Genomic DNA, 13,891 nt, shown 5'->3' with positions numbered 1-13,891 from the left:
ATTAAGGACACTGGCACATGGTATTCTGTAAAGTCTGGTCCAGTAAACAAATCTGGTCCAGTAAACAAAATAACAGTAACAACAAATAGTTATAATCAAATGAAACTTCATGTAAGAATATTACATCATTTTCCTGATTTGTACCATATCCTGCTTTACAACAGGAGAAAAGAGAGGGATCTACAAGAAGGAATGCAATGAAACTATAATGGCAGGGATGTTATACTATACATTATGAAAAGGTGACAATCTGCCTACCCAGGAGCTTAGAGCCTGCCGTTTTCAGATATTTTCATCAATTGCTGCGTGGTGGGCACTCGGGCATCCATAAGACAGATGAAAATTTGTGAGCATGTAATGTGGAAGGGCATAGAAGCAAAGTCCAGAAGTGAAGAGTGTAAGTGAGGGAAATCCAGCGTCAGTAACAGATGGGCCTCTTGCAGTCTACTCATGAGTTCCAGCCCTTCAACAATTTATTTACCAATTATCTTGGCCCATTCTTACACACAAAGGACTGTAATCATTGTGTGTTCGTGGTGGCAGTTCATGTGGCTTAGTCCAAGTAAGGAGACCACAACAGTAACAAAACACTCAGCATCTATCAACCATTTTTCTGAGCTTCGGCCCACCCAGAATGTTAGTAAGCAACAAAGAACTAGGGATAGAGCACCGAAGTGGCTTAACACAGCTTGCCATGAATCGCACAGAACAAACCCAGCCAAGTTGATCTTTGCATTCAAGATCAACACCTCGTTGAGCAACCTCTAGTCCTTCAACAACCTATGACCAGAATGTGCCGACCTCGAAAATCAGAGGATTAAGTGGGAGGCTGCGAGGATGAACACTACTCTCATCCATCAGAGGGAAGTCTGCACTTATAATCGGGAGAGGCATGTGGCATCAGTGGCAGTGGGTGACAAGGTATACACGAAGAATGTGTGGGGGCAGAGTAAAGGGGAAAAAGGGGCAAGGGGGAAGATGCACCTGCGATATGTAGGCCCATGTGATGTCATTAAGATTCTGTCATGGTTGAGGACCTGCAGACCCACAGAAAGATCCGTGCCCTTATAAGTCAGCTCAAGTTGGGTGGCACAGAAAGAGAGAACTGTTTGAAGGTGTTGTGCAGCTGGAGTGTATCCCCCACCCCCAAGCTTCACTTAGGGGAATGAGGTTGAGAGTTTGATGTGTACCTATTGATTTCTCTCCACAGTCCAATCCAAGTGCATTGCCTACTCTGCACTAGAGCGTGCATGTCGCAGCTAAAGGAAGGTTGTTAAGCAGGGTACAAGTGCGGAACATAGTGACGGTGTTACGCTCTCAACATGTCAGGCTGTAAGCTGAAGTTCCCTCTTGTCGGGGTCAAGGCAGTGTCCACGCCCGATACAACTAGGCAGTGCTAGTGGAGTCTTGGACCGACTGCAGCGTACGCCAGAGAGAGAGACATCAGCCAGCGAATGTGTCAGCCTATTGGTTAGGTATGAGTTATTGATGATGTGCTGTGCAGAAGCTGCTGTTTAATGGTTAGCATTCACCAGTTCCACCTAGGAGCATATTTTCCTGCGACTCAGTGAAATAGTGTTTTATTGGTGCTGGTTGTGTACAAATTAATGGGCCTCGGGTTTAACCTATAGTGGGGGCAAAAGAATGCTTTTGTTGGAAGTGTTAATCCACCCTGTGTTCTGCTTACCATTAATCTGTGAAACTGTTGCCCAATGTGTTTCTGTATATCTTAATTCACAATCTTATCATGGGCACCATTACACCTATTTTGAAAAGTGATTGGAGACTCATGTGTCTGGTTCTCTTAATGTAAAAACTGATTGAGTTTCTCTGCCTGTTTTAGAAGTCCTCTAATTATTGTGTAAACTAGGTATTATTTAGTGCAGAGTGCAAGCTCACTGGCAGTTGGGACCAACACTAACCTGAAAATATTGATGCTAGCCCACGTGGAATTAAGTACATGCTGGTTTAAGGAATATACCTTGTGCTCTGTGTTAGCATGTATGGGTAAAGGTTATTGGCTGTACTCATGTTCCCTTCAGTTGTATTGATTGGAGGTATTATTTCTTTGCACATTCTGTCTAATTATCTCTGGTTTTCTTTAAAGGACTGAAGTTTTAAGCCTCTGATGAAGGTTCACTGCCTTGCTATCAGGGACTTCAATAAGTAAATCTCGATAAAGAAGGACTGTTTGTATGTCTGGATCTTCTGGGCCCATTACAAAAGGTGAAGGTAATGTTTCCAAGTACTGGTTGTGCTGAACATTGTACCAAAGTTGGTTAGATACTATCCCTTGCAAAAGACCATGCCAAAATTATCAGCAAAATTCTACAAGATGATTATTTTTTGAATGCAGTGAAGCCCCTCTGCCTGTTGTAAGATATTGAATTCAGTTTACATTGTGGTAATGAAAGAACTTTTTGGAGGAGAATATTATAAAAGCAGATTTTGAAGTCCACATACTGACCAGGACCAAGCCCAACAGAACATGATATCAGACAATCGGTGGAACTCTGTGAAGTGCAATGTGTAATGGCATATAAGAACTGGACCAAGAAATAGCGAGAAATTGAGGGTACGACTAATAATGTGTGTTGTCTACTGTCTTGTTTTGAAAGAAGTCAAGCAGCATTTTCAAGTAATGTTTTCAATTCCCTCCACTGACTGATACGACAGGAGGAAATACAGAAGATCGCACTGACAATGATGCAGCAAAAAGCTGCTGAATACAGAAAGACCTATGACAAGTGTGGGTTCATCACGTATGAGATGGTGATTTAATTCTGGTACATTCACACACACAAAATCATCAAAATTTAAGGACAGAATCCAGAAGTTTCACCACTACTACATAGGACCCATTTGGAATAATGAGATAATACATCCAAATGTCATCGCTGTTGAATAGGTCGAGATTGGTAAATACTGAGATGTGCAAAAAGTTGAGAATATCGAACTGTATTACTACACAGATTGTTACGATAAATGAAGTTATAAGTAATTTTCAATGCATACTGTTATCTGCTATGAACATATTTTATATGTGCACTGATTTCATACTATAATGTACTAGTTCCAGTAATTCCACAAAGTAATCATAATATTATTAACCAATCCGAATTGTTGTTGTTGTTTTTTTTTGTGTGTGTGTGTGTGTGTGTGTGTGTGTGAGAGAGAGAGAGAGAGAGAGAGAGAGAGAGAGAGAGAGAGAGAGAGAGAGAGGGGGGGGGGGGGGGGCGCACGCCAAGAGTGCATTCCTGTGACTAATCTGCTGCATAAGTATTTTCAAAGTGTACAAGGAGCAGACGATACACACAGTGATGTCGTAGCATACATTAACATGCTTATTAAATTTCAGCATGAGATGAAGATGCTAAGCGACATGTACTCTATTACTGCTTGCTGAAATTAGTTTTCCGTGGTTGACACTGCTACTGATTCTGGTGTGTTGCCACTGGAGCAACATGTACGCATCTCATGGTGGGAGGAACCCTGTGTCCAAACCTTTGCAACTGACAGAATGCGCAAGTGCTGAAGCTCATGGGTCAAGGACATTACGTGAGATAGCTATTCGCACACAACACATTCAACTTCCTCAACAGAGGCTGGGAGCACACCACAACGTATCTCTTAGACCAGGAGTAGTCAACCTTTTTTAACCTTTTGTATTTCTGTTAGTAGAAAAATTTCCTAAATGCCCACTGGTTTCACAGTAACGACGATTTACATAGTAGTGAAGTAACTGCACTTTGCTCCATAAATTTTACAGTGTTACAGCAAGTTAAAGCATCTAATAGTAATAGTAATAATAATAATAATAATAATAATAATAATAATTAGTAACCAAACACTTTGTCAAATTTTTTAAAAATGTAATGAAAATGTTCTTAAAACCCCTACCAGCCACCATGAAAACTGATATGTGCACTACTGGGTGGTAGGGACCAGGTTGACTACCAATGCCCTAGACCCTATTACACCTCATTCTCTTTGCTACAATGTCATAAAGCTGTAAGTACCTAAGGTGAAGTGTCTGAAGTGCTTAAAAGCAAGGCATAGTGAAACGGTGCATTACTTAGGTCACCATAAATGTGTCTCAAAATAAATGAGGAATTTTCCATAATTAAAGCTATTTCTGAACCATGTTCTAATATTTTTGTAAACTATACACCACAAATTTTGAAGTTTTTTTAGTGATCTTCTTTTATGACATTTCAATCCATCTTGTTGTACAATGACTAGTACATTGGTGAATAGTGCTTTTCATTGTCTTTTGATCTATTTGTTTCACGTAACCATTCTTATGAGGGTTTTTTTTATGTAAATACCTGCAACTGAACTGAATTGTTATGTCAAATGACTATAAAAAGCCATTCATACTATAGCCCTGAGAATCATTAGCAATTTGGTTTTTTTTTTTTTTTTTTTTAGTTAACTACAGAAACTAGTAGTTGTTTACATTAAAACCATGTATTGTGTTTACACAGAACTGAATTTTTTGGCAAGTTCATATCTTTAAAAGTGTTTTTCTTCTTTATTACTTAATTATTGGCTACAGCTTCAAAGTAACATTAGATTTTTTCCCCTCTTTGACTGTGACAATTCTCTTATGAATGAATTTTTGGTGCTGATTGTAAATTGCTTCAAGTAGCCTACATCTAACTGATGAATCTACTAAGACGCTACACTTTAGTGTTCTATGCTTGTATTTACATGGAATATACACAGTGTTTCAAGATCTTTGCCTCAGGTGACTTTGGACTGACAGATCATGTCATGGGGAACAATTTTTGTTAGAGACAAAATTTTCTGACATTTTTTAGTAACAGTAGGTGTCCTTTAGCTTTCACTGGCCCTGAGACAATTAGATTTCACCACTAGCAGAGTCTGCTAACCAGGTGTACTGCATTCTACCGAACCCAGGAAATTGATAAGAGTGATTTTCGACAAGTAAACCTTAAGAATGAGTCAAGTGGCGAAATATATTTTAGGAACAATCAGGAATTTTACTTTTGCTGTGCCTATCCGCTTTCACATGGAATAGATGACTGGATTATAGGCAACACACAAGGTATGTGCAAGCCACATGGTGCCTATACCCTGCTGCCTCTCATGAGCATGAGCAGTACATAAGTATGCCTATTGTCACTGGAAAGCAACAGCAAACATTTTGTCTCTAACAAAAGTTGTTCTCATGACATGATTTATCACTCAAAGTAGAGTTCTGCCAGTCATCCAACATGCAGAATATCCTTGTCCATACCTATTTCAATCCTGCACCCCATGGTCAGCTCAGGTGAAAGACTAGTCCCACACACCTGCCTGCCACTCCCAAACACTAACATCAAGTGTACTGATGTTGACATTTGCGACAGCAGAGAAAAAGACAGGTCTCCACACTTATGGAAAAAGTCAGTCATAGCCTTTCTGAATAAGCACTTGTAAAATAAAGTAATAGTCACTGATTCTCATTATTACATCTTGAAGTTATCAAACAGCTCTTACACATGCAATGCAATAGCAAAATGCACTTCCTAGCATAAATACGTACCCTAACATCCCGAAGGTTGATACCTTCCTCCAAAGAGTCCTCGGAAGATCTGCGGCTGGACGTATAACTCCCGCTACTGCCACCTGCACCGGCAGACAGTCTTCCTGATGTAACAGTGGCTGCCACACGCGCTGCTCGTGATGTTGGATCTGACGAAATGAGAATGTCTCTATAAGGAAATAGTTTATATGCCGTAATTAAATTTCTTACCACAACTTTAGACTATGAGAAGTAAGTGAAACTTATTGATAGATTGAAACTGTGTGCCCAACCAGGAGTTGAAACCAGAAACTACTTCTCATGAACAATGCTAGTGCACAAATCACAATCCGTCCTCACAGTTCCACATCTGCCAATATCTCTCCTACTTTACAAACCTTACAGAACCTCTCCTGTATAGCTTGCTGAACTAGCCCAAACGGGTAAAGGTTATCACAAAGAAATGGATTCCCGCAAAACCTAAGGGTTGTTATGGGGGTTGTTACCCGATTTAGGACTCATTGCAGTGCTCATATCGAATGGGCTTGCTGTGTAGGCAAGAAAGGCATGGTTCTAGGCTCGAGTCCTGCTCTGGCACACACGTTTCATCTGTCAAGACGTTTCAAAACATCACACCCTCCATTGCTGAGTGAAAGATTGCTTTGCAAACAATCCCGAGCAAAGGCTAAGCCATTTCTTCATACCTTTTCTTTGGAGAGTGCTGGTCCAGCAAAGTATGCAGAAGAACTACTGTGAAGTTCAGAGAGTCTGAGAGAAGTACTGAGAAAATCGAAGCTGTCAGGACAGATCTTAAGCCATGGCTGGGTAGATCAGTCAGAGAGTTTATCGACTGCAAAGAGCATCATTCCCAGTTCGAGTCCCACTAAGCAGTTCTAATCAGCCAGTATCAATTCACTCCACTGCAGAGTGAAATATTAATTCTGGAGTACTGAGTAATTTAATTTTCACACAGCATATTTAATTTTGCAAACTAGATTATTTCATTCCTTCAAGTGCAGGTGGACAATTGAAGAAGGTGGAAAGTGTCAAGTACTTGGGAAGTGTGATACAGAAAAATGGAGGAAATTAGAAATATCAGTGCACTTTGCAGACAGGCAGAATTATTTCTGTGAAGTGTTCTTTTCCTGTGGTCAAGTCACTACACAAAAAAGCAAAGAAGTGATATATAGAAGTCATTAATCCCAATATTTACCTATGCATCTGAAACATGGGTAATGAAGAAAAAGAGATGCAAGCAGATAACAGGCAAATGAAACAAAGTTCCTCAGAATTAATATAATAGTAATAAGGAGGGATACAATGAGGAATGAAAGGGCAAGAGAAATAGTGAAAGGGGCACCCTTGCAGAGCAGGACAGAAACAACAAGGCTATGATGGTATGAGCACTTAAAGAGAATGGAAAACAAGAGGATTCTCATTGCGAAATATTGGCATCAATGGGCTATGGAAGCAGATGGCCAACGTGAGAGCCTTTGTTAACAGTATGACATTGCCTGCAGCGCCTCTTCTGGTCTCGTGTCCATATTGGTTGAACCCTATATGACTGGAAAACTGTGGCCTCGTCAGATGAGTCTCAATTTCAGTTGGTAAGAACTGATGGTAGGGTTTGAGTGTGGTGCAGACCCCACTAGGCCATGGACCCAAGTTGTCAGCAATACACTGTGAATACAATGATGTTGACTCCATAATGGTGTGGCTTGTGTTTACATGGAGTGGACAGGGTCCTCTGGTCAAACAAACTATTATTGACTGCCAACAATTATGTTCAGCTGCTTGAAACCATCTACAGCCATTCAGAGGACTTCAGGTTCCCAAACAATGATGGAATTTTTATGGATTACAATGTGCCATGTCACCAGGGCACAATTGTTTGTGGTTGGTTTGAAGAACATTCACGACACAATGAGTGAATGATTTGGCCACCCAAATCACCCAACGTGAATCTCGTCGGACATTTATGGGGCACAATCGAGATGTCAATTTGTGCAAAAACACCCGCATTGGCAACACTTTCACAATTACGGATGGCTATAGAGGCAGCATTGCCAACTATTTCTGCAGTGGACTTCCAATGACTTGTTGAATCCATGCCACATCCAGATGCTGCACTACACAGAGAAAATGGATCTCCAATACAATATTAGGAGGTATCCAATGGCTTTTGCCGTCGCAGTGTATTATTGTGCCAAAAAACAACCTATAAGCAGACTTCAGTAGTGTAACACTGTTACAGAAAGGAGTTAGGTACATGGATACATGTATTCAATCTGCCAGAGCATATTAAATGTCTCACAGGTTTTGTGGGGAAGTTTAAGATTGTATTCAAAAACTTTCTGTTGGACAATTCCTTCTCCACTCAAAAGTCTATTCACAGTAAATCTTAAAATTTAACTGTAATATGAAACTTTCATAAAGTCAGGTCATTTCATTGTACTGCTATTGAAGAAATAGATTTAAATAAATAGGTGCTACCTTTAATAAATATACAACTAACAAGCACAACTTCAAAGATTTAATTCATGGGTGAGTTTTCTGAACAAAAGACAAGGGAATGGTATATTCCCATAACTTCATACTATGTCCTGGACAAACCCAAAGAACAGGAAAAAGCATTTGATATTGACAAAATTAAGAATCAAATTGTAGTGGGCTACAAGCAAGAAGATATTACTATCAACTGTTAAGTATTTGCTGATGTTATGCTATTACCAAAGAACACTGCATAAGAAGGAGAAATTTCATGGGCCACGAAAAGGTGGCAATAATTACTGATTGTATAGCAACCATGAATTACACAAGACACATGGCAGAATATTAGACACTACAGAAAAGTAAAGCATAAAAATCTTTGTGCAGATCACAAAAAATGGGCAACACTAGTTTCACCACAAGAATCTTTAACAAGCCAGCAGAAAAGACAACTTATCAGAAACAAAAATCTGCAACAAATTAACATCATAAAAAAGGACATAAATGCCAAAAACATATTTAGAATATATATATATATATATATATATATATATATATATATATATGTATGTGTGTGTGTGTGTGTGTGTGTGTGTGTGTGTGCGCGCGAGTGTATACCTGTCCTTTTTCCCCCTAAGGTAAGTCTTTCCGCTCCCGGGATTGGAATGACTCCTTACCCTCTCCCTTAAAACCCACTTCCTTTCGTCTTCCCCTCTCCTTCCCTCTTTCCTGATGAGGCAACAGTTTGTTGCGAAAGCTTGAATTTTGTGTGTATGTTTGTGTGTCTATCGACCTGCCAGCGCTTTCGTTCGGTAAGTCACCTCATCTTTGTTTTTATATATAATTTTTCCCACGTGGAATGTTTCCTTCTATTATATATATATATATATATATATATATATATATAAAAACAAAGATGAGGTGACTTACCGAACAAAAGCGCTGGCAGGTCGATAGACACACAAACAAACACAAACACACACACAAAATTCAAGCTTTCGCAACAAACTGTTGCCTCATCAGGAAAGAGGTAAGGAGAGGGGAAGACGAAAGGAAGTGGGTTTTAAAGGAGAGGGTAAGGAGTCATTCCAATCCCGGGAGCGGAAAGACTTACCTTCGGGGGAAAAAAGGACAGGTATACACTCGCACACACGCACATATCCATCCACACATACAGACACATGTGTGTGTGTGTGTGTGTGTGTGTGTGTGTGTGTGTGTGTGTGTGTGTAAAGTTGAGGAACTAGAAGCTATATGCAGGAAGAAACAGCTTTGGACAGAAAAAAATAAACTAATCTAGGAAAAGTGATATCACTGGAGTCTTAACACGTGCTCCACCATATATGAAAGATGGTCCAAGAAGAAAGTAAATAGAACATTAAAAAATCATTTGCAATCAAAAAAATCATAATCAGGAAAGTAAAGGCCTAATAGAAATTACTCTGTTAGTTGATACGTGTTAGACAGATCACAAATTTGATATATTGTTATGAGGTGTAAGATTAAACTTAACAAAACTATTTATTGATACCAAGCAAAGAACAATCGGATTTGGTCATTTCATTGACAATGAGATCATCAGAAATGAACCACTAGCTCAGTTCAAGAAGACTGGGGAAGGACTTATTTACATACCTGAACTGACTTAGGGAGACCATAAACAACCTAAATTAGGATTGCCAGGTAAACTGAAGGTCAGATCCTTAACAACAGTGTCATTTCATAACAAAATACAGGATTCAATTTGCCTACAGAATAAAACTGTCAGCTTATAGTGCCTTAAATGCAAAAAATAAGAATGCTAGTATTCAGTACAACAAGTGATAGTCATAAAGTTTTTATTATCCCCCCATAAAAAAATAAGTAATTTATTTTTTGATTGTTTGCAGTTACATGTGTGCATTGCTGGTACACATTGAAAACCCAGTGCCACAGTACCGTAGCAGGTCAATGATGGCCCACAACAATATGGTGCAGCCCATCTCCACATGATCAGTAAGTTGTACTATTTTCTTTTGCCTCATCTGGAGATATGCTGTAGTACTGTGGCACAAAGGTTCCAATGTGTTCCAGGACTGCAGCCATGTACCAGCAAACAAAAAAGTAACTACGTAACTACATTTTTTTTTTTCACAGTGACAGTTAAAACTTTATGACTGTCCTTCACAAACTGATTACAAATCAGGGTCAGTAAATAAGAAAGTAAAGCGTCTGAATGTGGAGTCAGAAACTCTGGACCTGGTTATCATTATGCTAAAATATTGCACCCAGGCAGCACTAATGAAGGGTGGTACTTATGTCAGTAAGGTGTCCTCAATGCACGGTTGAGTAACAAGGTACTTGAATGTTAAGTATCTAGAGAAAATGGGAAATAATATGTCATATCCTGACAATGGATACTGAACCAGAATGACACTGCAATGTCGCCACCTCAGTGTCTGTTACAGACAAAAGTGACCACCAATGATCAATAAGTCTACATCTCCATCTACAACCACATGGGTACACTGCAAATCACATTTAAGTGCCTGGCAGGGGGCTCACAGAACCACCTTCACAATAATTCTCTATTATTCCAAACTCGTACAGTGTGAGCTCTGATTTCCCTTACTTTATTGTGATGATTGTTTCTCCCTGCGTAGGTTGGCATCAAAAAAATATTTTCGCATTTGGAGAGAAAGTTGGTGATTGAAATTTTGTGAGAATATTCTTCCACTATGAAAAACACCTTTGTTTTAATTATATCCATCCCAAGTCCTGTATAGCTTCAGTGACTCTCCCCTATTTTGTGATAATACAAGCCCTTCTCTGAACTTTCTTGATTTACTCCATTAATCCTATCCAGTAAGGATCCCACCCATGCAGCAGTATGCTAAAAATGGACGGACAAGTGCAGGCGGTCTCTTTAGTAGATCTCTGTGCCTTCCAATTTAAGTTATTTGTGATTGTAATTCCTAGGTATTTACTTGAATTTACAGCTTTTGGATTTGACTGATTTATCGTGAAATTGAAGTTTAACGGATTCCTTTTAGCACTTGTGGATGACCTCACACTTTCTGTTATTTATGGTCAATTGCCAATTTTTGCACCATACAGATATCTTTTCTAAATCATTTTTTCATTTGCTTTGATCTTCTGATGACTTTACCAGTCGATAAATGACAGCATCACCCGCAAAACAACCTAGGACGGCTTCTCAGGTTGTCTCCTAAATCATTTATGTAAATGAGGAACTACAAAGCACCTATAACATTACCTTGAGAAACGCCAGAAATCACTCTGTTTTACTCGATAACTTTCTGTCAATTGCTGTGAACTGTCACCTCTCTGACAAGAAATCAGGAATCTAGTCACATAAGCACAAAGCCATTTGTGTAGTACAATGTCAAAAGCCTTCTGGAAATCTAGAAATATGGAATCAATTTGAAATCACTTGTCAATAGCACTCAACACTCCGTGTAAGTAAACAGCTAGTTGTGTTTCACAAGAATGATGTTTTCTAAATCCATGTTGACTATATGTCAATGACTTATGTTGAGATAATGTATAATGTTCAAACACAATACATATCCCAAAATTCTCCTGCATATTGACATCAATGGTATGGGCCTGTAATTTAGTGGATTACTCCTACTACCTTTCTTCAATATTGGTGTGACCTGTGCAACTTTCCAGTCTTTGGGTAGAGATCTTTTGTCGAGCAAACAGCTGCATATGAGTGTTAAGTATGGAGCTATTGTATCAGTATAATCTGAAAGGAATCTAACTGGTATACAGTCTGGACCGGAAGACTTGCTTTCGTTAAGTGATTAAAGTTGCTTCACTACTCCAAGGATATCTGTTTCTATGTTCCTTATGTTGGCAGCTGTTCTCGATTCAAATTCTGGAATATTTACTTAATCTTTTTTTGTTAAGGCATTTCAGAAGGCTGTGTTTAGTAACTCTGCTTTGGCAGCACTTTCGTCGATAGTATTTCCATTGTTATTGCACAGAAAAGGCATCGATTGTGTCTTGCCACCAGCACATTTCACAAACGATCAGAAGCTCTTTGAATTTTCTGCCAGGTTTTGACACAAAATTATGTTGTAGAAACTATGGTAAGCAATTCACATTTACGTCCATGCTAAATTTAGAACTTCTGTGAAAGATCACCAGTCTTGGAGATTTTACGTTCGTTCAAATTTGGCATTTTTTCCCCCTCCATTCTCTCTGCAACAGTGTTCTGACCGATCAGCTCCATCGTTTGTTAATTTATTCGGTGTAAGTCTCTCAATTGCTGCCGATAATATTTCTTTGAATTCAAGGCACATCTGATATACACTAACACTGTCAATTAGGAAGGAATGGAGACTGCCTCTCAGCTACCTGATTTTTTTGAATAAGCAGTATTTTTCATTTATTTTTGGAGGTTTTTGAGGTTACTCTATTCAATTTCACTACGACAACCCTGCGTTTAATACTCCCCGCATCTGTTCTGATGCTTGTTATTAGCTCAGGATTATTTGTTGCTAAGAGGTCAAGATGTTTTCACAACATTTACTATTCACATGGGCTCATGAATTAACTGCTCAAAATAATCTTCAGAGACTGCATTTAATACTATTACGGATGATCTTCTAAGTGTACCTCCGGATTTAAACATGTATTTTTGCCAACATACAGAGGGTAAGTTAAAGTCACCACCAACTATAATTGTACAAGTCAGGTATGTGTTTAAAATTAAATTCAATTTTTCTTTGAACCTTTCAGCAATTGTATCATCTAAATTGTGAGGTCAGTAAACGGATCCAATTATTGTTTTACTCCGGTTGCCAACAATGACCTCTGCTAATACTAACTTATGGGAACTATCTAATTCCATTTCACAACAAGATAAACTACTTCTAACAGCAACAAATACGCCACCACAAACTGTTTTTAGTTATTCTTTCGAAACACTGTTAGATTCTTCGCAAACATTTTGGCTGAACTTATCTGCAGCTGTAGCTAGCTTTCAGTGTTTATAACAATTTGAGCATCAGTACTTTCTATTAGTGCTTGGAGCTTTGGTACTTTCCCAACATAGCTATGACAATTTACAACTGTTATACCAATTGTTCCTGTATCTATGTTCTTCCTACTTTCGGCCTGCACTCTTTGAGAAATGCAGTTCACTGGAAAAGGTGATCTTTGGTCAACCATGACATCACAGTCTGAACTAAAAGCCCCCAAGAAGTCAGAGTTGTCAGCTGTAGAGGACCAGTGGTGGCAACAGTACAAAGCAACAAATAGAAAGCCTCATCTGAGGCAATGGCTCTGAAAACTTGTGATAACAGGGTGTACACGCGGACAAGGAAGAAAAAGATCCCAGATTTCCCGGTTAAAAATACACTTTCTCCCAGGTGAAAACATACTTTTTCCGTGTTAAGTGACGGTATATTTTCCCTCGGAACTGCAAAACTTATAAATCCTTTGAATGGTTATGGTTTTGTACACGGGCATAGAATTTTCCGGCACTTTAGAAAACAAAACTCAGGGGAAAAAAAACACACTTTGGAAATATCTTTGATGTGCAGCAACATGTATGCTGCGTATTTTTTTATTACAAAAGTATACATTGGAATTCCACCAAACACCGCATGTTACTTTCCGAATCATTGAAATCGAGATTGCGGTGCGCTTTTGTAAGCGTCATAGCTCATGTCACGTGGTCTCACCAGCCAATGACAACAGATATTCAGAGCACTGAACCAGCCAAAAGCAACATCACTGTTAAGTAGCACGAACACACAAACAGGGAAAGTTAACAGTTTAAATTAATATACATAGTGTTGTTACAAGAAAAGCAAAGCTTTCACATATAATATTGGTCTCTAAGGTTAATAAGCTGCA

The 13,891-nt window shown here is 39.0% G+C and overlaps 1 protein-coding gene across 4 annotated transcripts in view; it reads right to left on the bottom strand.

Moving 5' to 3' along the window:
• Positions 1-13,891, bottom strand: part of LOC124788153 (leucine-rich repeat flightless-interacting protein 2) — a 231,697-nt gene that overhangs the window by 52,190 nt on the left and 165,616 nt on the right. For all 4 annotated transcript variants that reach the window (XM_047255304.1, XM_047255305.1, XM_047255302.1 and 1 more), the window contains one exon: positions 5,552-5,700. In XM_047255304.1, the coding sequence (XP_047111260.1) occupies positions 5,552-5,700 (149 nt within the window). The remainder of the gene's footprint in view (positions 1-5,551; positions 5,701-13,891) is intronic.

This window comes from Schistocerca piceifrons, chromosome 3 (assembly GCF_021461385.2).
Source record: "Schistocerca piceifrons isolate TAMUIC-IGC-003096 chromosome 3, iqSchPice1.1, whole genome shotgun sequence".
In the NCBI taxonomy this organism is placed as follows: Eukaryota; Metazoa; Arthropoda; class Insecta; order Orthoptera; family Acrididae; genus Schistocerca; species Schistocerca piceifrons.
Note: the sequence above shows the minus strand (reverse complement) of the source record. Positions and strands in the feature narration are given on the sequence as shown.